This window comes from Anoplopoma fimbria, chromosome 15 (genome assembly GCF_027596085.1).
Source record: "Anoplopoma fimbria isolate UVic2021 breed Golden Eagle Sablefish chromosome 15, Afim_UVic_2022, whole genome shotgun sequence".
Lineage (NCBI taxonomy): Eukaryota > Metazoa > Chordata > Actinopteri > Perciformes > Anoplopomatidae > Anoplopoma > Anoplopoma fimbria.
The window spans coordinates 20,288,788-20,312,847 of NC_072463.1; the positions used below are offsets into that span (position 1 = coordinate 20,288,788).

The 24,060-nt window shown below is 41.8% G+C and overlaps 3 protein-coding genes across 5 annotated transcripts; 2 read left to right on the plus strand and 1 right to left on the minus strand.

The window, feature by feature from the left end:
- The first annotated feature begins 130 nt into the window (after window positions 1-130).
- On the plus strand, window positions 131-6,529 carry aldh6a1 (aldehyde dehydrogenase 6 family, member A1). Of its 2 annotated transcripts, none has more exons than XM_054613355.1 (12): window positions 131-248; window positions 922-990; window positions 1,090-1,164; window positions 1,536-1,697; window positions 1,933-2,011; window positions 2,083-2,385; window positions 2,839-2,960; window positions 3,338-3,527; window positions 4,023-4,204; window positions 4,306-4,485; window positions 5,327-5,425; window positions 5,524-6,529. In XM_054613355.1, the coding sequence occupies exons 1-12, from the start codon at window positions 201-203 to the stop codon at window positions 5,626-5,628; spliced, it is 1,614 nt and encodes a 537-aa protein (XP_054469330.1). In that variant the 5' UTR covers window positions 131-200; the 3' UTR covers window positions 5,629-6,529. The 2 variants fall into 2 exon arrangements, with proteins under 2 accessions (XP_054469330.1, XP_054469331.1); XM_054613356.1 differs by having other exon boundaries at window positions 132-248; window positions 949-990.
- Window positions 6,530-6,621: 92 nt separating this feature from the next.
- LOC129103091 (basal body-orientation factor 1-like) lies at window positions 6,622-12,726 on the minus strand. Its single transcript, XM_054613357.1, has 11 exons — window positions 12,647-12,726; window positions 12,320-12,572; window positions 11,950-12,015; window positions 10,368-10,511; window positions 10,180-10,260; window positions 9,904-9,974; window positions 9,178-9,322; window positions 8,145-8,635; window positions 7,828-7,932; window positions 6,994-7,065; window positions 6,622-6,803 (listed from the first exon to the last, which is right to left on the minus strand). The coding sequence occupies exons 1-11, from the start codon at window positions 12,688-12,690 to the stop codon at window positions 6,704-6,706; spliced, it is 1,572 nt and encodes a 523-aa protein (XP_054469332.1). The 5' UTR covers window positions 12,691-12,726; the 3' UTR covers window positions 6,622-6,703.
- Window positions 12,727-17,199: 4,473 nt separating this feature from the next.
- On the plus strand, window positions 17,200-24,047 carry LOC129103345 (ectonucleoside triphosphate diphosphohydrolase 5-like). 2 transcript variants are annotated; one of them, XM_054613776.1, is made up of 14 exons: window positions 17,200-17,373; window positions 17,518-17,635; window positions 18,028-18,107; window positions 18,406-18,549; window positions 18,942-19,017; window positions 19,598-19,633; window positions 20,054-20,142; window positions 20,233-20,312; window positions 20,443-20,504; window positions 20,611-20,712; window positions 21,412-21,555; window positions 21,668-21,724; window positions 22,512-22,627; window positions 22,816-24,047. In XM_054613776.1, exons 1-14 carry the CDS (start codon window positions 17,200-17,202, stop codon window positions 22,897-22,899), a joined length of 1,362 nt encoding a protein of 453 aa, XP_054469751.1. In that variant the 3' UTR covers window positions 22,900-24,047. The 2 variants fall into 2 exon arrangements, with proteins under 2 accessions (XP_054469751.1, XP_054469750.1); XM_054613775.1 differs by having other exon boundaries at window positions 17,200-17,635.
- The last annotated feature ends 13 nt before the right edge of the window (window positions 24,048-24,060 follow it).

Sequence of the window (24,060 nt, forward strand, 5' to 3'; positions counted from 1 at the left end):
CCTCGACTGGCGATTGGATGGAATGTTCCCACAGTTGACCAATCAGGCTGCGTTCTTTGGGGGAAGCGTGCGAGCATGGAGCGAATAGCGAGCCTCGGGTTGCTTTAGAGCCCGCCCCACAGGTGATAAGTCATCGTGTCGTCCTCGGCTCTGCTGGACACCTGCGGAGGTGGATAAATACACTAGGGCTACATGTGAACATGTCCACCATGGCGACAACAGCATTGAGATCAGTACTAAAGGCTAAGGTAAGATCAAAAAGTTTTACTGTTTAAGAAAACTCTTCAGTTGCAAGTGACGCAGGCAGGTTTGACAGCTCACATTGTTTACCAAGTCCAATGTGTCATGTGCTGCAGGACTTAGGTCAGAGTTGCTTAAATGATAATGATAATAATTTTATTTTTGTAGTGCTATAAAAGGTACTCAAATGCATTTTACGTGATTAAAAACAGCGAAATAAAAGCAAAAACAACAAAAAAAACTAAAGAACAAACTAATAACATAACAGTATATATACAATTACATTGCCTTAGAGACTGATTTTATTTTTCACAGATGGGATTACCTTCACTTGTTTCTTCTCAGGAGGTTATTCTATGTGACTTTAGATTTTTGATAACCTTTTATGGACTGATTTATAGTTTGAAAAAAAGTGGCCTACTTCAGCTGTTCTGTATATTTCAACCTCTAAGAAGACTTCTCACTCTTCTGGCTGGACTGCATTTATTTAAATGAGTCCACCTCAAGCCTTTCCATACTAGACTTTGTGGTTGCTCATTATTCTTGCGTGCCCTCAGGGTAGGCTGCAATTGGGGAAACTGCCGGTTTTGCTTATTAAATATATTACAAATAATGCAAACAAAATCTTCAATTATAGTTTGTGGACAGATTGATAATAATGCATTTGCTGATTTCATTCAGACTCCTTGCTCTGTGTGTCTTACTAAGGTTCCACTCAGAGTTGGCCGCATGTGCTACTCCTCCTCAGTGGTGAGTTGAGAGCAGTGTACAGTTAATTATTAGACTGCTATTACACTTTACAGCAAATGTAAAGGAAAATACATGAACACGTTACATCCCTCCTCACAGCCAACCACCAAGCTGTTCATCGATGGAAAGTTTGTTGAATCCAAAACATCAGAATGGCTGGATATTCACAATCCTGTAAGTATTTCACCTGGACTGGATCAACTGACGGTGCACTTGTTTATCCTGCTTTAGCTGGAGGGCTTCCTGCTGCGCTCTAAGTCCATAGAGTTGCTTAACCTGATTAATATTTGATGATTGTTAATGAGAAACATTGGATGATCTTGGAAGTAATAAACTAACAATCATTAATGTTTTAAGGATTGAATGTGGAAAGCCTGTATTTGTTTCTGATAAACTTTGACCGGCAGATTCGTGAAAGCCCACATATCTCAGTTAAACATCTGCTAGGATTGACCTGTTACATGAGGTTTAATGAACTCAAACAGCCCCTGCTGATCTTTAGTGTATTAATGTAAATTTACTCATCCTTATTTTTTACTGTGCAGGCTACCAACGAGGTGATCTCCCGTGTACCCAAAGCCACGCAGGAAGAGATGTTGGCTGCTGTGGACTCGTGCTCCAGAGCCTTTCACTCCTGGTCTGAGACCTCCATCTTAAATCGGCAGCAGGTCTTTCTGCGCTATCAGCGGCTTATCAAGGACAACATTGTAAGTCAAAGGGGTCAGAAAGTATAAATTGCAACTGAGTTTTCCCCTTTAGCACTGTTCAGTTTGATTTTATTTAATTGAATAACTGTCACATTTGACTTCTTTTTGCAAATCGAACCCTTCCACATTAGTTCAGAGCCTGCTGTTTACATTTGATACTAAAACTCTAGTTCAGATTATATCAAATCTAAAGCTGAGAACAAAGGACTGACACGAGGGTCATCTTGTGTTTCAGAGAGAACTTGCCAAGTCCATAACAGTGGAACAGGGCAAAACCCTTGCAGATGCCGAGGGGGATGTATTCAGAGGCTTGCGTAAGTTTGATCTCACTCACACACATGTGCACACACACCTTTACAAAGGGCAACATTTATTTTCTTTGCAGAGGTTGTGGAGCATGCCTGCAGCGTTACCTCTCTGATGCTTGGTGAAACGCTGGCCTCCATCACCAAGGACATGGACACCCACACATACCGACTGCCCCTTGGGGTGTGTGCCGGCATCGCACCCTTCAATTTTCCTGCCATGATCCCTCTCTGGATGTTTCCCATGGCCATGGTGTGCGGCAACACCTACCTGCTGAAGCCGTCAGAGCGGGTGCCGGCCTGCGCCATGCTGCTGGCCAAGATGCTGCAGGATGCCGGTGCTCCAGACGGGTCGCTCAACATCATCCACGGCCAACACGATGGTAAGGGTCGGTCTCTCTTACCTTTAGGCATTCATCATCGGAAATGACTGTTTTGTGTCTAAACCTAATCTGTAGTGTAGATACAAGGCAGTGTATGTGATGAAAAATACATCAGTTTGTATCAGTGAAGATTGGCTGCTTTTATTTGTCCTATATTATATCTTAGGGTGTTGGGATTGTTTGTCGGACAAGACATTTAATGTAGTCGTTTCAGCTCTGAGAAATTTTAAAGGACGTTTTAAAGAAGAAACAATCAACCCATTAATTAAGGAAATATTTTGGCAGATTAGTCAATAAGGAAAATACTCTTCAGATGCTGCCTTACATCCATGCCAGGACATAACATCAATATGACAAAAATTAGGAAAGCTTTTTTACCCTTTTTTTTGTTGCAGTGAATTTGAAATATCAATATCTGAATTAATACAGTTTCTATTACTCTTTGTGCCACAGCTGTGAATTTCATCTGCGACAATCCGGCCATCAAGGCAATAAGCTTTGTCGGCTCAAATCAAGCTGGGGAGTACATTTACGAGAGGGGCTCTAAAAACGGAAAGAGGGTCCAGTCAAACATGGTGAGTATGAAATGAGACAAACTTGGGTGTAAAAGACTGACACTTGCTGTAAATGCCCAGAGGGTGGCAGCATTGGCCAACAGATTGTTGTTGTGGTTTTGATCCTCCTCACTGCCAGCTGTAAAGATGAGAGAAGGTGCAAAACAGAAACTGCAGCTGTGAATCACTGTTGAAGAGCCACAATTATAAATGTTCCATCTATTTAGGTTTGTGTCCATCAATCCTCTGTCATTTTGACTAAATTGTAGAACAAATTGACTATATGGAATTTGTAGGTTGTTTTTATTTAATTCCCTGATGTTCTCATTTGTGACTAACCAGCTGCTGTTATGTAGAGATCACACAGCAGAAGGTTAACCACTTCTCATGTGCTGCAGGGAGCCAAGAACCATGGTGTAGTGATGCCTGATGCCAACAAGGAGAACACTCTGAACCAGCTAGTGGGTGCAGCGTTTGGGGCAGCAGGACAGCGCTGCATGGCTCTGTCCACAGCCATCCTGGTGGGCGAGTCGCGCAGCTGGCTGCCGGAGCTGGTGGAGCGCTCAAAGGCTCTGCGCGTTAACGCAGGTACCGCGCCCCGTCACCCCACCCTACACCTCACTCTCCTGAGCCCCAGTTCCCCCCCGAGGGCCTTTTGGTTTAGTCATCTCGTGGCCACCCACGCCGCCCTGACCACACCTCCCGCCTTTGGCCATGTTGTAACATCACATTTGAATCAGCTGGGAGTGAGGGCTCGTTGAGTCAGCCCTGCAGCAAATTTGTGGCCAGATCTGCGGCCCAGGCCTAAATAGCGGTTTAAAGCATCAAATCTTTTGAGAAAGGAAATTGATGTGGAGTAAAATAGAGAACGATTATCCCAGTTTGCAATGATATGTACTCATATTTTTGTAGTGCACAGGAAACCCTTAAGTATCCAGTTTTGAGGGAGTGCCTCCGGGTGCCCCTCGTCCTGGTTTTTCGGCTGTTTGTAGCAAAAGACATATTTGAAAGTCAGTGTCAACTTAATGAGCTCACATCATGCGAATGCCGGAGTATAGCTGGTTGTTTTTGGGGCCCTGCTAGGAGACCAGCCTGGTGCAGATGTGGGGCCTCTGATCAGTCCGCAGGCCAAGGAGAGAGTCTGCAGTCTGATCCAGAGTGGTGTGGATGAGGGAGCTGAACTGCTTCTGGATGGCCGAAACGTCAAGGTCAAGGGTTACGAGAAGGGCAACTTTGTGGGTCCCACCATCATCAGTAAAGTCACAGTACGTGGGCTTAATTTATTTTTGCACACATAACAGAACTATTAAGAACCACTCTAAAACTGAACTGCCAGTAAAGATGTTCACCTTTTTTGCTCCCCCAGCCTGAGATGAAGTGCTACACTGAAGAGATCTTCGGGCCTGTGTTGGTTGTTCTCGAGGCAGACACTCTGGATGATGCCATCAATGTGGTCAACAGGAACCCCTATGGCAACGGTACAGCTATCTTCACCACAAATGGCGCCACTGCACGCAAATACACTCACGAGGTGGACGTGGGCCAGGTGAGTGGCTGCAGCCTCCAAATGTGTTCCTCTGTTTTGAGAGAAAGGAGACATTCACATCCCTCTGTCATGTCTAAACGGCATCTCAAGTTTGGAGCACATCACTTTCCTGTTTGAAAACCTTCACTCACAAAAAAATAATTATTTTCCATGTCAAGTATAGCCTTGTTTGCCCCCTAACTTAATATACACACATTTGGCAACCCCCTTCCCCCCGACTTCCACACCAGTCAAGGCTACAAATAGCTACAGCAAATATGTGTCTGTTTAAAGAAAACAGACACATATGGTAGTATTTCGATGAGGGAAATCAACAGGGATTCCTAGGGTCCTATTAAGCATAAATATGGCCAGCCTCTATCCTGTTTGTTTGACTGTGGAGCCTTAGTTATGTCCTGTGTTTGCTGTTCACATGTCGGGGAATGCTGTGCAGGCCATGTGCTGTTCTCCGCTCCAAACCTCGATGCAACAAACATCTACTTTTCCTTTTTTTCCCTTCCTGCACCTTCGCCAAAAGGCCCAACTAAGTCCAAACCTATTCCCGCTGTTTCAAACATTCTAAATCAACAATACCAAGCCCCTACGGCCTTCATAACAAAATGTTTTATTTAGTTTCTCTTCCCTTTCATAAGAACCTGCTGTGCTTTCAAAACTGCATATATAAGCCACAGGTTTATCTTTGTTTAGTGAGATCATGTAAGCTTGTTTTTTTAAACAGCATGGATATACCACATCTCTCATCAGCCGAAACCTTCTCATCCTAGCAATTTAGGATCCCGGGGAATTGTTTCACAAAACTTACACTTATGGAAATGAGAGGGAAAATGCTTGTTTTCTGCAGGTTGGAGTCAATGTTCCAATCCCTGTTCCACTGCCTATGTTCTCCTTTACTGGATCAAGAGGATCCTTCAGAGGGGACATGAACTTCTATGGAAAACAAGTATGAAATAAGCAATGCAACCTATTGTTACTGATATAAGAAATACACAGATGTAGCAATCAAAGTTTAGATGTAAATGTATTTATTTTTGTCCACAGGGAATCCAGTTCTACACACAGATCAAAACTGTAACCTCACAATGGAAAGCTGAAGATGCCACCTTGACAAGTCCTGCAGTTACAATGCCGACCATGGGACGCTAAACACTCCATCCAAGTGCTGATGTTTAGTCTGATAAACCATAAGATCTAGACACCCCTCTTTCACATCCTAGATACTTATATATAGGGGATGATTTTTTTACCGGTACTATTACCACAACCTTCACCACTTTATATTGTTCTCATCCCACCCCAAGCTGCTGACTATGCAGTTTTAATAAATAAAGTAGAACAGATAGATACAGTTTGCAATTGGTTCTAATTTAAAGTATCAAAAACTATCAGGGGGGTCATCAAAGAGACGGACACTGATGCAGTAGAAATATTTCCTCATGTGTTCTGTCTTTTTCTGTTTGATGCAATTATTCCGATATGTAATAATTTTTTTATGATGGTTGTTTCCAACACTTTATTCTGCTTATTCAGTCTGTAGTTGTATCAAATGTTGCTAGGATGAGGGTTAATCATAACAATTTATTTTTGTTTTAATTAGAATACATTTTAGCAGCTGCTGTCCCCTCGTCCCCGTACTCTGTACCAGCACCGAATGTTTAATGGTACGGAGTACTGGACCCTAACGGCCCACTTTCACCCCTGCTATGTCATGTTTAATGTGAATAATACATTTGTACAAATTATTTTATAATAATCCCCCTTTTAAAGACTTTACATAGATGTGTAAATGTATGATGTCAATGTAAACCAGCCAAGATTTGAACAATGCAAAAGATCTGTACAGCTGAGGCAGCATTGCGTTTGTTGTGTAATCACTTACACTTTAGTGGGTGTAATCCCCATAAATGAAGGTTGCCATGGACACTGCATTATGATTCCAAACATTGTTTAGAGATCTTGTATAATATTATCTGGTGCATATTTTGGTGTCAGGAATCTGTTTTGTTTTGAGGACACTATAAATGGGATGAGACAAAATTTCAAACAAGCTTCATGTATGAATGAGTACTCACGAGACTAGTATACATGCATGCCAAGATATTTATAATAAGCACACAAACACATCTTATATTCTACTACACACATGACACTCTATGGGACACGTACAAAGCAGAGACAAACAACCCAGAGTGTGATGTGCAACGTAAAGGCCACACAGAGGTCATGCGGTGTGTATATCCGGCAGGCTGTTTGGGTTTGAGGGCAGAACGGGCTCAGGCGCCTGGGTGATGAAGGTCGCCGGGGAGAGCTCCTCTCTAATTCTGAAAGACAGTCATCATTAAGAAACGCTAAAACACAACTGTCTAATAAATCAAACGTAGGCGCTCGTGTTCTCTCAGCCAATGCTTTTCCCTCTAAACATGGAATGTGGCACCATTAAATCGGCACAGGCTTCATAATTGCATGGATGAGGTACAACTTTGAGTCTCGTACATTCCTTTGGTGTCTTACCCAGCAGCATCGCTGTCAATAAGGCTCTTCTTCTCAGAGGAGGCAGACAGAGCCAGAGGTTGGATGGGTTTCCTATCCAAAAGATGCAGAGTTGCAGTTAAATGCAGAACCTCGCAGTGAAAAGCCATGTTTTAGCACACTGGTGTCTATTCACTCGGGCCTACAGTCTTGGAAAGGGGTCACTCTGGGTAAACACAATGCACACGAACTTTCAATGCTGCTAACTGAGTCGCCAAATGTTGTGTGTTATTCTGCTGGACTAGGTGCCAGACCGCTGTTAACATGAATATACATCTCCTCTTGCCCGCCGTACCCCCATACATTCATATCCCCTGCACACTTTTTTTTTTGAAAATCATGTTACCAGCTGCACCCTGACCACAAGCGTTCAAAGAACAAAATAAACTGCAAGTGCACGTGAAGAGGGGCCAATGGGCTGAAGCAAATCGACGTGACCAGATGTTTGTTTCCAAGCACACGACTCTGTGGCTGGGCCTATTTTTACTATTGTGCCCAGACTCTTTCTTCATTCTTTTTAAGCAGCTGGATGGAAAAGAAAATTGGTCGAAACCTAACTGATGTTTTATGGTATCCTCTTCTGCTGAGAAAATGGCTGTTTATAACATTAAAAAGAGGGAGGAGTCACCAGAAGTTCAGCCTGAACTACTGTTTGGTGCCACTGCATTTTGTTCTTCAGAGGTAATTCATCCACAAGTCCACTTTCAGGGATTTCAAAAAGGGATTATTTAGGATGAAGTTAATAAGTGAACATGCAACAAACAATCCTTTTGCTAAGACAAACATAATACAATTATTGGATTTTATTTTTATTACCTTTCCGTCTGTCCATTCATTTTAGCAAATAGAAGCCTGAGCACTTGTTCCTTCTGCTCCCAAGTTAGATCGGAGATTTCAACTTTGCTGCCTGGTGGATGAGTCCTTAAAAACAGGTGATATAAAAACACATGTTAACCCCTAGTATTGTACATACTTTTTTTCGTATATTGGCTGTATTAAGATAAACCATGAAGAGTGTTATGGTTATAAGAGCACTGAATGTGCTGCAGGTGCTGATAAACATGAGGTCTTAAAAATACCACAAAGACATACACAGTTGTAAAAGTCATGGAAATAATGGGAAGTGGACCTACCACCTTGCAGCAGCCTCCATGTCTGAATAGACAGAGTTGGTGCTGTGGGGGCCTTTCTGAAAGGTGCGGATAGGTGGGAACTTTAGTTTTCCTGCTGTGGCTTCTCTTAGCCTCCAGCGATAAGCCTGTAGAGCCTCCTTTTTGTATTGCGACCTGCTGGCCATGATCTCCTGCTTCACCTGAGCCAGGGCCTCATGGAAGAACTGCTCCAGCTCCGTGCGCTGCTGTACAACGGTGCCTGCTAGCCGCTTGACATGCCCCAATTCCCTCTCCCGCATGGAAAGCACTTTCTGGAGCTTCTCCAACTCTACCTGGCCGGCCTGGATGCTGATCAGGGTCTTCTTCTCCTCCTTCTCCTCTCTCTCAGGTTCCAAAGCTTTTAACTCGAGGGCCTGCTCCAGAGAAGCAACCTTGGCCCTGAGGTTAGATAGCTCCTTTTTTTGGGCCTCCATCTGAGCTGCATTTTTCTTGACCATCAACTCAAACGTGTTCTGGATGAGTAGACAAAAGAGCAAGGTAGTAAAATGGAACTTTGAAAAATCCTTTCATTTTCAAACCAATGCAGAGCTGGAACAGATGATGACTTGTGTGTAGCCTGAGCCGCTGAGTGAGTGGCCAAGGCGCAAACGTGGTTGACTTACAACCGTAACTTACTGTCATCATCAGAGGTAAGATTAATCGGCCAAATATTTATTTGTTTTAAGGAATCAACGCCAGAAACCTGCGGAGGAGAAGCCACTGAATTTGAACCCATACACTAGTGGAAACTCACCACAACCACTAACCACTGAGAGGCTGGGTAGTAGTCAGGAGGTGGAGGGGCAGGAGAAGGACCACAAGCAAAATATACAGGGTCAGCACAAGTAAACAACACAAGGGAAAAACCACCTGAAGTATATTCTGCACAGGTCTAACAAGTGTTTCATAACTGAAATGATAAAAAAATACTTTATGTAGATGAATGGCTTCTATCCAAGGACTGACAGTGCCTAATAGTCACGCTGCTGTTTCCTGTCCTACGGGTCAAACATACCTTGTCCACTGTCAGGGAGGCCTTTTCATTAGCCATTGAAATTGTCAATATCTGCAGTTGCTCTGCCTCCTTCATGTGATATTTCAGCGCTTCATTGAGACGGACGTTCTCCTTGAATACAGAGCGCGAGGCATCATCCAACTGCCTAAATAGTTTGCAGGACAGACAAAAAAAGCCTCTGACAAAAGTGTCTCTGATAATGGAAATATCCCTATGAATGATAATTTCAAGCCAAACACAATTTGCTCTGTTTCTTAGTTCCTACACATATAATTAACTGCGTCAATGTACTTGACTTTCAAAGACATGCTTTGTGTTCAAGTGTTCAAAATTAAATCAATTACTGACACTAAGACCAAACCGGCTGGACCACACCAGTATCAATGTTGATGTTTTATGAGCTGCAAAAAATAACTAAACATAGCAGTGGTGAAATAAACATATTTTGGCCTCAAAACGTAATGAACTATGGTTTTCCCCACACGCATTACACTCCCTTGTTCTGGGGTGGCTTGGGTGATGTACACTATCTGAACATGACCTACCAGTGTGGTCAAGAAAAAAACATTAATTCTAGTTATATATATTTATATACATAAACACTTATATATTTATATACATAAACACTTGTGTGAGTAAATTATTTTTTCTGTGTGTCCAGAGGGCATCAAAGTGCAGTTTAAAGAATAAAATTAGATTGTAAAAGGGCAGCGGAAACACACTCACACAATGGCTTCAGTGTGGGCCCTCTCTACCACCTGGGCTATCGTACGCTCAGCTTCCTTCTCCAGCCGATCCTGCAGGAAAATTTTAAAAACTCACTTAACGTTCCCCGGACAATATCTTCCATCATCTGTCTATGAACAGGGGTCCAGGTCTCAACAACTATCTAACTGTTTGGCTGATAGATTTTCAAATCACATTTACTCACTGTTATTTCACCTCATCATTAGTCAGTATCTGCCAAATTGATCAGAGCAGGATCATTTGACTTAACCATACCTTTTCTTTGAAGAATTTGTACTCCATTTTGTTGAGGTCTTCCCCGTGCTCCTTATCAGCAGCATCCATATTTTCTCTAATCTATAAAAAATAAAGGTCAAGGTAAGTGGTTGTATCAACATCCTGACAATAAGATCAACCGCTCTTAATAGGAAATACTTATTAATGTTTTTGGTTTTTTTACTCACATCACTGAGCTCCTGCTCCATCTGGGTTTTCCTCTTCTGAAATTCCTTAATGTTCTTCATCCCATCTTGGATCATGTTAAAGTCACTGGACTTCTTTTTGAACAGTTCCTTCATCTCAGTTATTTGAATTTTGTAATCATTAACCTGTAGAAACCAATCATATTGGATCATATTAGATAAACAGAATAAAAAACACTCTACACATTAAATGTGTGCCTTAACTGTAAAAAAGCATCTGCTAATCTATATACAGTAGTAGAGATTCTGAAAAAAACTTCCCATAAGTGCAGCTTGAGACAGTTAGGGAAGAAGAGTTTCATACCAAAGATCACACAGGCCATACTCTTTTTCAAACCAACTTAGGCACAGATCAGTCAGGCAAAATACCTCAAGATGCTACTGTGGAAAAGCCAGTCTGAGCAAAAATGTGACAAAATGACCAAAATGATGAGAGACTTGCAAAACACTCACCCACAAACATGTCCGTGACGACTAAATGAGAGGTTATCAACCATCTGATTACCACTTTAGGCCTAATCGTTATTCTTCACGTAACTCTGTACATGTTCATCTACATCAACTAACCAATCTTTATGCAAGCTGGTTTGCATCATATGCAATTTTTACCGTGAGATCTACCAAATGGTTGACTTCCCACATAAACCAGTTTCATGTTAAAAAGGGATTGCATGGTGATGTGTTGCATGCATTTGTCTTTTCCTCATTATGTACAATGACTAATTTGTTGCTTGTTACTTAAAGTGTTTTATGGAAGAATTATTTGGCTGACTGAATTAGTCAATACAAGTTTCATCATGTCTCTCCTCAGACAAGAGTGCCTTTGATGTGGTAGTTTCCATTAGCTAAGTCAATTTCAAGATGAACCCTTTTTTTTCATGAGAAAAGGGCTTCGGACAGCATCTCTTGGTGTCCCATGTTTAAAGTAGACCACACGATGAGTATTATTTTGCTCTAACTAGACCTAAATGACAGTTCCATACATGTCATAAATACAGATGTTTATAAGTCCAGATCATGCCTCTTTTTTCCTCATTAGAAGCGTATTTCTACCAACATGAAGAGCTTTAAGATGGAAAAACCGCTGCTACCAACAGAAGCAAAAGTAGATTTGAATTTTGTCATGTCCTTTTGATAGCGTGATCTTAACAACAAGCAGCAGAGGTCAGTGAGGATAAAAGGGGTCGAAATAAGAGCCTTTTAATTTAGAGCAAGGATCCTTGCGACATGTGAGGTATTGTTAACACATCAGCATCAGCAGTGTGACTGTCTTTCACCCAAGCAAGCATTTTTAATTTGTCTGTGGCCACTGACAGATTAAAATAGAAGAAGACCATGCAACTCGGAATGTGATTGTTTTTTGTTGTTGTTTTATGGTCCCGTTGTTTGGATGTTGTCTTCTTACATATTAAATGTCAACGTAATTACACACAGGACAGCTGTTGAGACACAGCGCAGCACTTTTTTTTTTAAGTTGCTTACAGTAAATCTCAACAATGGCATATTCTGCAATGAACAAGCGGGTTCGAGCATGTTTTGTTGCTGTGTTTTAAAATGAACTCACCACTTTGTTTTGTTCTTCACGTGCCAGTACATCTTGTCTTTTGAGGCTTTTCTGCAGCGTATTGATCTGTTAAAACAGTGTTTGATAATACATGTACTGTTATAGTTTAAACATAAGATAAGATAAGATAAGATAATCCTTTATTAGTGGGGACATTTACAGGATTACAGCATTTACAGGATTACAGCAGCATAGAGGATAGTGCAAACAAGAGACATAGTAATAAAACAAGATCAAAAATAAGTATTATAAATAAGCAAATGAGCAATAAAAACAGTAAAGAATCCACAGTAACTGAGATATTACATATACAGACAGAAGCTGTTCTAACCAGTGCACTGCACGGTGTGTCTGTATGGTATGGTGGTACCTTATCCTCTTTAGATGCGTCTTGTCTCTTCAGGAAGCCAGTGACGTCGATGCTGTCCTTCTCCGCGCGGTACAGCTGGCAGGTGAGCTCTTCGTTTGCGCGTGCCAATTTACGACAAGCCTCGCGATACTCCACGAGCGACCGGTCGGTGACCTGTAACCTCAGCTCCCAGAGGGCCGCGTTGGCCTTGGCCTTCTCGATGTCAGACTCTTTGACCGCCTTGGTCTCCTGTTTTCCTTCTTTCTTTGCTTTCCTTTAACACAACACAAGGTGTTCCCGTTCTGACGGCAATGCAAACGTAGAGAGAGAGTAAAAGTAGACACTCACCCGGCTTTGGCTCTCTTTACTTTGGTGACTTTCTTCCTCGGCATGGCTGCTCAGGTTTCTGCACTACAGACCACGACCCCTGCTACAATGAGAAGGAGTGTGACAGTCTGACACTAACAACAGCTCTCCTGAATGTGAGTGTGTGTGGTGGTGTTGCCATAGTGTTGTTGCCATGGAGTCTTCAAAGGAAAAGGTCAAATGTCTGCTACAGAGATGTGGGAGATGTAGGCCATAGGCTCATTGTATATTTATGACACACTACTTCATTTAAGCTCCTTTTCTGGGTGTTGTATGTACAGTACCAGTCAAAGTTTGGACACACCTTCTCATTCAATGGTTTTTCTTTCTTTTTTATTTTTTTCTACATTGTAGATTAATATTGAAGACATCCAAACTATGAAGGAACACATATGGAATTATGTGGTAAACAAACAAATGCTCAACAAACCAGAATGTGTTTTATATTTTAGATTCTTCAAAGTAGTTGAATGAGAAGGTGTGAACACACTTTTGACTGGTACTGTATATTCTGGTTTGGCATTTGATCATCTTATGTCAATGTCTGTAAAAGTACAACTTACCCATTTAACTATGCATTTCCTTAAAAAAGTTGAAAATCAGTAATTTGTCATCGGAAAAGCACAGCTTTGCTAATTATTAATGTATCTTATATAAAACAGTGTCGCAACAAGATATGACAGTGTGACAACATGCAAAATGCAGGATCTTGATGCAGCATTGATAACGTTTATCATTTACACCTGTGCTTTTACTGCAGTGTAAAAAATGCCCACCAGTAACTTAACATTTTCAAGTGTACACCCGAGGTTATCACAAATAATAAGCCACGATTAATAAATTAGTAAAGATGAATGAATGGTTTAGTCTGTAAAATAACAGAGTCCCAAACCCAGTGTTAATACATTTCAATGTAAGTTACAATGAAATTAACTCAAGATACATTTGAAAAATGGAATCAGCAAATGTTTGACATTTTGTCATCCGTTAACAGTTAACCAATTATTAGGAATGGTAACTAGTCGTCTAATTGATTATGACCTTAGAATGCCTACAAATAACCTTTCACAATATTGTTGGACTTTACACTTTCTAAAGTTTGTTTCTGTCATTCCAAAAATGACCTGCAGCTCATTGTGAAGGTTTGATTTAACACTCTTTTCCTTATATCATTTATTTATCACTATTGTTTTTTTAAGTTTTGGTTGCAGTTTTGTGTTTATATTTCACCTTCTGCAAAACTTTTGAGATATAAATAAAGGTTTAATCAATCAATCAATCAATCAATCAATCACTGTCAACCACTCTGGGAGATTGTAAGATACAGATGTCTGTTCTGTTCAACAGCCAAATGGACTGACACACTTTTTGTCACATCTCTTGTAATTTTAGTCTTCTCACGCTGGGCTCTATCAAACAGAATCTGTTTGCACATGATCTCCTCCCACATGAAGACATGAAATACATTTGACTCCTGTCAACAATAATGTCCACATTGTCCTGAAAAGAACTGTATTACTGGCTGCCATCACCACAGTTTTTTTCAGTGGAGTTATGGGAAAACCATTGGGATCAACCATGTGAATGCAGTTGGCCTACATCTGGGAAGAAGCTCATCCAAAAGAAACAATGTAGCGCAGGTCATAATTCCAAACCACTGAATTCTCTCCATTATCTTGTTCAGCTTTCGGCTGGAGCCTGAGAGTGTCCAGTGTAGTTTATTCATCAAACAAAAAAGTAAATATCACAAAAGTGTTGGGTGTAGCTACCGTAAACTGAATCATATAGGGTCACTCGCTGCTCTGGCATCATCAACGGGGTTTGAAGACTAAATTTAAAGGTAATTACTATGACAGTGAGGAGAGAAAACTGAAATAACCCTGAGCTTTTCCAAGCTGTCATTATCATTGGAATTGTAATGACAAGGTTTGGGTCTCTTCAATGGACTTCTTGGGGTAGGACACCCACAAACATGGCATTCCTGAGGGTAACATTGCAGCATATTAATGATATATTGCACAGTGTAGATCACAAAGCTGGGGTCTTTTCTCATGCTTTATGGTTTCACTTAACTTGAAAAAAAATACCAAAATGTCTTTTAAAACATTGTGTTTGTAATGTGCTGTGTCATCCAGTAGAGGGGAATTTTACATACAGATTATACAGAGGCAGTGCACAGTTGGATGACATCCTAACAGGATTTAGCAATATTTCATTTTACATTCAACATTTTTACAGTGTCTGTTGTAAAAATCCAAATGAATATAACATTCTACTCAGAGGGCAGTTCCTATTGCATCACATTATAATGCTATTACAAAAGTAGGTGTGTTTAAAACTAAAACATGCTGTGATTCATGCACCAAATGGCCTGAGTTGGATTGCAGCTGTTCAAACACTTCACATTATCCAAATTAATTTCTACATTGACCACAAGATGTGTCTGAACATTAACAGCAAGAAAATATTAAACAAGGACTTCAAGATGAAAACACACTACAGACAAAACATGGCATTTGTAACAGGACATTTATATCCAGGGTTTATTAGTCATATTATCACATGTGTTAACATGCAACCAAGACATCTACGGGCACAAGTCAGAGAGAGGTCCTGCATATGTAGCTTTGATAGGGGCGAAGGACCATTCTGGTGAGCCGCAGGATTGAAAAAAAGTAGCCACAGTATTTAGAAAAAAGGAAGGAGGAAAGAAAGTCCAATATTTTTAGTCCAAATTACAGTGCTTTGCACAGTCGAGTGTCCTGGGAGCGGAATGGCATGATGGGTGAACACTGGTGCCAAGCCCCACCCTCCCCACATTGTCCTCTCTGTGGACTTCCTGCACTCTTCTGTGCCCATCTGCAGGACCTCTGCCCTCCCATTCCCCTCCTGACTGGGCTGGCCGACCGCTCGGTTTCTGCCTCAGTCGCCTGCTGCCTTAGGTGAAACAGTTTGGTAAAAGCACATGTTAGGTCAGGGCTGGGGCAGGCTCAGTTACCCTAGGATGCCTCAGCTAGACTACCAATGCCTACTGCTTCAGATGTCTGCGCTCTTTCTGTTGATACAAAGTGGGTGAAAAATCTCACAGCTCTTTACAAATCTCAGTTCACGTAAGGTCCCTGACTCGCTGTGCCTGTGTGCTCCACCGCTGTAAGATATCGGTGATGCCTCTGCATCCTGCACTAAAGCCAGTGACTGAACATTAGCTGATACATTGCAGCATGTCTTATGATGCCGTGCCAACCACCCACCTAAGGCAGAGAAACAGCCACTCATGCTTTTCATGCATTTTCTCGGGGAACGTGTATTCGCTGCCCAAATATTTTTCCCTTGGAAAGCCTGTGGTTAACACAAGGATGAGTGGGAGTGAGATGATTGCTAACATTCTTTCAACTTTTATGCCAGCTGGAGTGCAGGTCACATTTGCATTTTTTAAGGTTTGTGAATGTACTGTAGCAGATTTTATTGTGGTAATTATTGCATGATCATGAAGAGGAGGTTGAGATTTTTTTTTTGAAACAGAGTTGATTCATTCCAAACACTGAACATGATTTAGTAGATGTAGTAATACCTGATAAAACAAAGCCAGAATCCGCTCTTACTACATACATAATGAGTCACATTTTCAGTCCGAAATAGGAGTTGGATTTTATTGTTTTAATGTATTGTCCTACCCACAAAGCCACTATGTATTTTAAATAAAATTGAACTTACCTACAAGGTTAATTCCAAAAATGTGAAAATTGCAATATTTATGTACCATTTATGAAAACTGCAGTAATTGATTTCAAAACGCTACTGATGTGCCTTTGTGACTGCCGAATAGAAACTTACATCAATTTTAAATTAGGCAGTAACCAAATTTGTGTGAATGTGAAGTTGTGAGTGTCCAAAGAGTTTAAGGGTGAAGGAATTTCTGAGGCAAGTTACTATGTCTTAAATACGCCTATAAAAAAAAGTATAGGCGTTAAAGTATTTTAAGACCATTTCTTTTCTTTTTTTTTTGGAGTGTGAGCCATTCATTTTGACTTCTTTATAAATCCCTTTCTCTTTTCTCTTGGAGGATTTTTGGCTCCAGAATAAGCAGTAAAAATGAGGAGGGGGAAAAAAAAAACATAACCAAAAATAATCCTCCTCCAAAAAAAGAAGAAACAAATAAATAGGGAAAGGCTGCTGGTAGGCAGGTAGTCGGTCTTCAGCTCAGCTCACTGGGGGGGAGGAGGAGGAGGAGGAGGAGGAGGAGGGGGTGGGGGGATCCTGATGGAGTAGGGATGGACCGCCACAGGATTGGTGGATGGCTTCCCTCGGTGTGGCCCCATGCCAAGCCCTTATGTCTTTATATACTGTACACGGATGACCGGACAGTCCTGAGCGCGCATCGCATCCACTCTGCGTCTCTCCATCTCCTCTGCCTCTCTCTCTCTATCCCTCTCTCTCTCTCTCTCTCTGCTGTCAATCTTCAACTCCAGCATCCACCAACTCCTCTTCTCCTCCTCAACTTTCTGTCTCTTCTCCTCCGGCTGTGAACAAACACAATGTCCAAGCCGAGCCTGCTCCTCACTGTATCGGTGTGGCTCCTGGCTGGGAGCCTCGTGGCGGAGGCGACCTACTACCGGCACCACCGCTACGTCCCCCACTTCTACCGCTACCGGGAGCACTCTGCCAACACGGACAACCTCCTCCCTGAGGTCGCGAACCCAGAACCTGCAGTCCCGCCGACTTACCCCGAGATCCCTGAGGTTTTCTACCCGGATCCCGAAGTCCTCCACCCCATACCCGAGGCTTTCCACCCGGTGCCCGAAGTGGTGCATCCTGCACCTGAGCCTTACCAGCAGCCACTTCAGGGTTTCCAGTCGGCGCAAGAAGCCTCCTCCCCCGTCAACATGAGCCGGGTCTTCTATGGCATCATGTTCGACGCAGGGAGCACAGGCAGCAGGATCCACATCTATAAGTTCATCCAGAAAGACCCAGGTAATTGCACCACTTTTTTTTTGCTCTAACTCTCTCTAAATCAAAAGCAGGGCTTTTCACATGCTGTTGGCTTCCTCGCTGTCTGCTTGCTGTTAGGTCATTCACTGTGTGGTGTAAGGGTAGACGTGCACCGGCAGAGTGCATGGGCAATACAGTTTCTAAAAGTAGCTGATGAGGACTTTTGCCTGTCTGACTCAACTGTGTAGGAAGCAAACCTCTGAAACTGAATCAGGATGTAGGTGTGTAGGTGACGAGCTACAGTCTAAATATTATGAGTTGTAAAAGAAAAGCTATGCAATTACATGTTCTTGAGATTCTATTTTATCCCAGATATATCACTGTACTGAACTCTGGTTTATGATCTGTTCACTGACAATGACTTGTTTTATTAGTTGAACTGCCAGTCCTGGACAATGAAATGTACCATGCAGTGAAGCCTGGACTGTCTCACTATAAGGACAAGCCTGAGGAGGTATGTATGCGTGTTTACACCATCACTTATTAATTATCAGGTATATTAGGGAGTTGTTCACTGTCTGCAAAACCCTGGGATTCTCTCTGGGCTGGGTTCATGTGATGTAAACACTGTGTAATTACAAAAACGCCTCCTGATGATGTTGTCACTGCTGCCCACTCCTGTCTGCTGTGCCTTTGATTTACGCATGTTTATAAAGACTTTGACCTCTCAGGAATTTTTTTTGGTTTGATTTTGAAATCTCTCTCCATTTAATGATTATGCTCCCTGTAACTGATTGCCATTTCTTCCGCAGGGTGGAAACACCATCCGACAGTTGCTGAAGATTGCCAAGAAGACAGTGCCGGAGGAAGACTGGAGGAGGACCCCAGTGGTCCTGAAGGCCACAGCGGGTCTGCGTCTGTTGCCCGAAGACAGGGCGAACGCTCTTCTGAAGGAGGTGAGGCACGTTTTCTCTCTGCCCTCAGACAGTTTGGCACAAACACTACCCGTCCCGCCGAGAGCGGGATAAGAAACCACTAAGTGCTTACACTTGTCACTGAAAAAAGAGGCAGCAAGTCTGCCCATTTGGTGGCTATCATGTCGCAAAAAACAGCTGTTGTGGGGTTGTGTGGAGTAACCATATTTGTCATTTAAAGTATTAAATCCAGGCTACTGTTCCAGCCAGGCTTGTGGTTGAGTTATCTGTCACTCTAAAACAGAACCAGAGCCTGAATAGATTATATCCTGACAACAGCAGGATATGTTGGTGTGTAGTCAAGTGTTGCTGTTTTATTTTGACACATATCCAGGAGATAATTGTAATAAAATGGTGATAAATCTATTCCATAGGTGCGAGAAGTATTTGCAGAATCCCCTTTCTTTGTGCCAAACAACAGTGTTTCCATCATGAATGGAGCAAAAGAAGGTAGGTTATCCTTTAATGCCCAGTAACCAATGTGTACAATATATACTACACAAAACACAAGGATTTTTGTTGTTTTATTTTTGACAGCTTTATTGTCTGACCAGGTGCTTTAACTGCCTCATTCACCAAGGATGCATCAAACAATGCTACTCTCATAAATTCTTTTTACAAGAGGTCTGTTACTACCTCGCTTAGACAAATAAATAAGCCAGTGTGAGTTGTTGCCCCACGCCCAATAATTTAGTGCTATCCTCCACATCACTCGTTAAGACACCCTTTCTATGTTATGTTTCATCATACACAATGTGCCATTCATTATCCTCCCTTTATGAGCGCAATAACTTGACATCTGAGACAATTGTAATTACCTGGGCTGGTCTGCTACAGTGCATGTTAGTTTCACCAACTCTGCTACTTTAATATCAGCCCAATAAAGGAGAGTTGAACTAAAAGTCATCTTCAGTTCTAAGTTTGTTCTTTGTGCTTGAACACATTCAAATGTGAAAATGTAGCTAAGGTCAGTTGTATCACTTCTCAGGCTTTCACTAATGCAGACATTTTCACCCATGTGCTGTTTTAGGAGTCCTTGCCTGGGTCACAGTGAACTTCCTTACAGGTAAGACATTACTTGTGTTTTGCTATGGTGGTGTTAGTGGTCAGGAGGCTCATATCTGAGGCTCCAGTGTACACAGAAGCCCGGCAGTGAAAGACTCTTGTCTCCTGTCTGAGGTTATGAGCTTGATTCACTGGCCCCAAACAGGTAGCAAAAACAAGTAATATTTCCTCACGTTTTTCACACAGCTATGGCACCATCACATTTATTTTAATCAACCATGAGCCTTGAACAAAAAAAGGTATTTTCCCTCTTGATTGGGAAAGACATCTGTAAGCTTGCATCATTCTGACAGTAGTGGCTGTGAAAGGCAGAAACTCCAACTGAAACTGGCAATAAAGCCACAAGATTACATAGTGTACTCTGTTTGTTGCACTTATGATGACACATTATCCTGTTTAACTTTGAGCTTATTTTCCATAGGTCACTTGTACTCCAACACAAGGAGGACAGTGGGCATCCTGGATTTGGGTGGAGGATCTACACAGATCACTTTCCTTCCCAAGTCAAAGGTGAATGAAATATCGAATGTAGTAAATAAGTCTGTCTGAAAATTGTATTACCAAAAAAACGCTGCTAAACATTTGTTGTTCATCCAACAGAAAACGGTTCAGTCTGCTCCGCCCACTTACATTGCTAATTTCAACCTCTTCGACCATAAGTATCAACTCTATACGCACAGGTAAATAACAGACAAAGAAGATGCTGTGGATTAGATTTTGCCCATGAAAACTCACATATCAGTAATGTGTAGAGTTAAATATACATATCTATCTATGAACTTAACATAAGTGTCTGTCATCATCATATAGCTACCTTGGAAATGGACTGTATGCGGCTCGACTGGCAACTCTTGGAGCACTAGACGCTGATGGTAGAGTAGCTAGTTCCTTTTAGCACCTCTTTATGTGCACTCTGTCATTCTTTCATAATCTTTTCATTGGAAGATAAACAATCTGTTTCTTGTTTTTTTTTTCCAGGGCTGGATTGGAAAATCTTCACTAGTTCCTGCCTTCCCAAAAAGTTCAGAGAAGATGTGACTTTTGGAGGAACCACCTACAAAGTTAGCGGGATTCCAGAAGGTAAGATAAAAGCACCCAGAGGTTTTGATTGCCTTCCAAGTGCTTTGGATGCAGCAATCTGTGCATTCCTTTCTCAACACTGGAACACAATAGAGTACAGTATAATACAGTCCCTCATGAGAACATTTATCCGCTGAAGTTTCTGTAACCTTGGCGCCAAACGCATGTTTTGTCATCCTCTCGCTCTCTGTTTTCCCTCTTGAACAATTATACTGCAGTCAACCTTGTATTTAAACGAAAAGAAAACTGTCAGTTAACTTCACAAATAAGGCAGTCACTCCCATACCACAGTCAAGTAGCCAAAAGATGCTGGGCTTGTCCCTGAGTTGTTATTTTTTTTGTGTAACGAGCGGCTTGATCTGGACCGCTCACAATTATGTGGTAAAAATAGACAGCCCAACAGGGCCGCACTAACTGCCGCTCTTGTCAGCACATGGTTTTGCCGGCACAAATGAGCCAACCATATCCATGGGGCTGTGTGAAACTTGTCCTTCTGGGGCTTCCCTTGTATATTGTCTGGTGAGCCCCCAGCTTCAACCCATGGCTAACCTCAAACTGAGGCTTTAGACTCTCACAAATGCATTCCAACCATCACTGCCTCCAAGCACCTTTAACTCATTGTTTACTCCACCATTTCCAGCATTAGTTGAGTAATTCTTTGACAAAACTACATTTTCCTTTTCTCTCTTTTTTTTCCAGGCTATGCAGGATACAAGCTGTGCTACTATGAGGTTATGAAGGTAATCAAAGGAAAAGTGCACCAGCCATATGAAGTGAAGGGCAGCAGTGTCTTCTATGCCTTCTCATACTACTTTGACAGAGCGTTGGAGTCTGGCCTCATTGGTGAGTGGGCACGGACCAAAGAGTCACCTTCCAGTGTCATTATCTCTCATGCTTATTATCATCCTTTGCACAAAATTGGTATTCAAATTGCATGTTTGTTTTTTCTGCACAGATGGCAGTCGAGGTGGTGCGGTTGAAGTCAGGGATTTTAAGAAGAGAGCCAAGGAAGGTAAGAGTTACATGTAACCTTGTCTATAGGGTTGCATACACTTGTGTGTGAAACCAACAATCTGAGAAGTTAAACATATCAGTCCTTTAACCACTGACACTTCATGCAATAGTCGATGCTCCAAACAGCAAAATTCTTATCCTCTCAAAATGTAACAATTTATTACAAGAGTAAAATGTAACAGATACAATGATTAATGGAGAAGGATTATAAGACAAACATAGATTAACTATAGGTTAACATCGCTACAAAACGTTTATGTATGTTTAACCAATAAACACCGTGCTTATCAGCTCAAGAGTGTGACACTTGCAATACCCATGTAGAACCAGATTTATAACAAGTAGGGATGAGATGGTGTGTTATGTAAGGCTGTTTGTGTTTTGACACTGTCACATGGTCTGACTCAGGCCGGGCTGGCAGCTGAGCTGAAGATGTCTGTCTGGCCCAGGCAGGAGGGCACCTGACAGCCACACACCACCTGGGGGCTGACACATACTGAAACACACAAACTGTGTCCTAGGCTGTTTAACCGGTGCCACCCACCCGCAGCCTTGTGCTGACCCTCGGCTGTTCTCCTCGCACCTCCCTGTTTATTCAGCCAAACAAATCAGAAAAGTCGTCTTTTAATCATTAACACAGGGGTTAGAAAGGGTGTTTTTTTGTTAAGACATGGAGCCTGGCTCCATTATATGATGCAACAAGGTGTCTCCCTTTTTTTTTGTCACTGGTATGTGAAACCTGTATCAATGTCATGTCTGAGACCTGTGGTTATTTGTGTTTGCAGTGTGCAACAAAATGACCAAGTACCGTGCTATCAGCCCCTTCCTCTGCATGGATATGACATATATCACTTGTCTGCTAAAGGAGGGCTTTGGCTTCAAGGACAACACTGTGCTTCAGGTGAGCAAATCACTGTGGAAAGTGGATGTTTGAAAATGTACAAAAGATACAAAATATGACAAAACTTTAATATTCTGTCTGTACTGTATTTCACTCAAACATTGTCAATATAAATGTGACAGTAGGAGTATGAAATGGTTTGTTTTTTGTCATCTTAATGATCCCCCTCCTGTCACTCTGCTCAACAGCTAGCCAAAAAGGTGAACAACGTGGAGACAAGCTGGGCCCTGGGGGCAACCTTTGACTACTTCAGGAACCTCAACATTCACTAAAGGACGGCTCGCTGTCACTGCAGCCAGCACTGAGAGGGACAGTATGTCACTGCGGGTCTTCTCGTCCTCTTTCCACCTTCGATCAGCCCGCCCCAGCGCGCCCCTCCTCTTCTCCTCAACCTCAGCACCCTGCGAACACTTCGAGAACTGTTGAAAAAAGAAATCACTATATTTTTATAAGGTCAGCTATTTCTACTGTTTCTTGAGCCCATAACTGGTGGGATGCCTTTATTTTTGTACATTAATGATTTTCTTATGGGTGTCTGATTTGAAATGTCTTCCTGACCTACCTGTTAAGTGTGCACAGGGTAGTCTATAAGCAACACAACCACTCATGGTGTTTTGGTGCTTATTGTGGTGCTGGTGTGCACTGTACAGTACAGTGGAATTTATTTAGAGACTAGTTGCTGGAAGTGCAACCATAGTTGTCTTTCTAAATGCTTGTAAATCAATCTTCTTTAATTCGAGCAGTAAATAATTATATATAACCCTAATTCCCTAATTAATTTGCCCCTGACCATCATTAGAAATTGAGCAGTTGACGATCATACAGCTTCTTTTCTTCAACTTTGCACTTAACACTTTAATTGCAGATATTGTAGCTAAGACATGACCAGTTGCTTTGATGTTGACTAAAGAGTTGAACGTATTCAAGTAGTGTTGGATTCATCATGACTGAAGTGGGGCAAGGAGAGCCTGTGGAGAGATGCCACTGTTGTATAGCGGTTACATGTATGAGGTTAATGCCTGTAGTTTTAAAGTTCAGGCATTATAGTTTGTTTTGTCTAGAGTGGAAAAGATCTTATCAAGCATGGCTTAATTGCAGGGGCCCCTGGTCTGAACTCTATTTTAGACTAACGATAGAAAGGCCTCTAATCAAGTGTAGATAGTGCATCCAACAACATAATTTACAGCCATTAAATACAGCAAACATGCAAACAGAAATTAGGAAAAATGTTGAAACCCAACTTCTTCATTTGTTGCTGGTTTCTCTAAAACATTAGTAATATTGAGTTCTGTTTTTGAATTCCTATTTCTTGTGAACTGTACAAATATTTAAAGAATTTTATCTAATGTAGAGCATTTTAATTATTACCATCTAATATTAACTCTCCAACTTTCTGTCTTACTGCTCTTTTAACCATGCCTTTGCAGTCTTTT

Coding starts and splice junctions, on each gene's coding strand:
- aldh6a1 (XM_054613355.1), top strand. CDS start 201: ATGTCCACCATGGCGACAACAGCATTGAGATCAGTACTAAAGGCTAAG. Junction 1,165..1,535: donor GGCTGGATATTCACAATCCT/GTAAGTATTTCA, acceptor TTTACTGTGCAG/GCTACCAACGAGGTGATCTC. Junction 2,961..3,337: donor AGAGGGTCCAGTCAAACATG/GTGAGTATGAAA, acceptor CATGTGCTGCAG/GGAGCCAAGAACCATGGTGT.
- LOC129103091 (XM_054613357.1), bottom strand. CDS start 12,690: ATGCCGAGGAAGAAAGTCACCAAAGTAAAGAGAGCCAAAGCCGG. Junction 9,975..10,179: donor ACAAATTCTTCAAAGAAAAG/GTATGGTTAAGT, acceptor ATTTTCCTGCAG/GATCGGCTGGAGAAGGAAGC. Junction 7,933..8,144: donor ATGGAGGCTGCTGCAAGGTG/GTAGGTCCACTT, acceptor CCTGTTTTTAAG/GACTCATCCACCAGGCAGCA.
- LOC129103345 (XM_054613775.1), top strand. CDS start 17,200: ATGTCCAAGCCGAGCCTGCTCCTCACTGTATCGGTGTGGCTCCTGGCT. Junction 19,018..19,597: donor CATGAATGGAGCAAAAGAAG/GTAGGTTATCCT, acceptor GTGCTGTTTTAG/GAGTCCTTGCCTGGGTCACA. Junction 20,713..21,411: donor AGTTAGCGGGATTCCAGAAG/GTAAGATAAAAG, acceptor TTTTTTTTCCAG/GCTATGCAGGATACAAGCTG.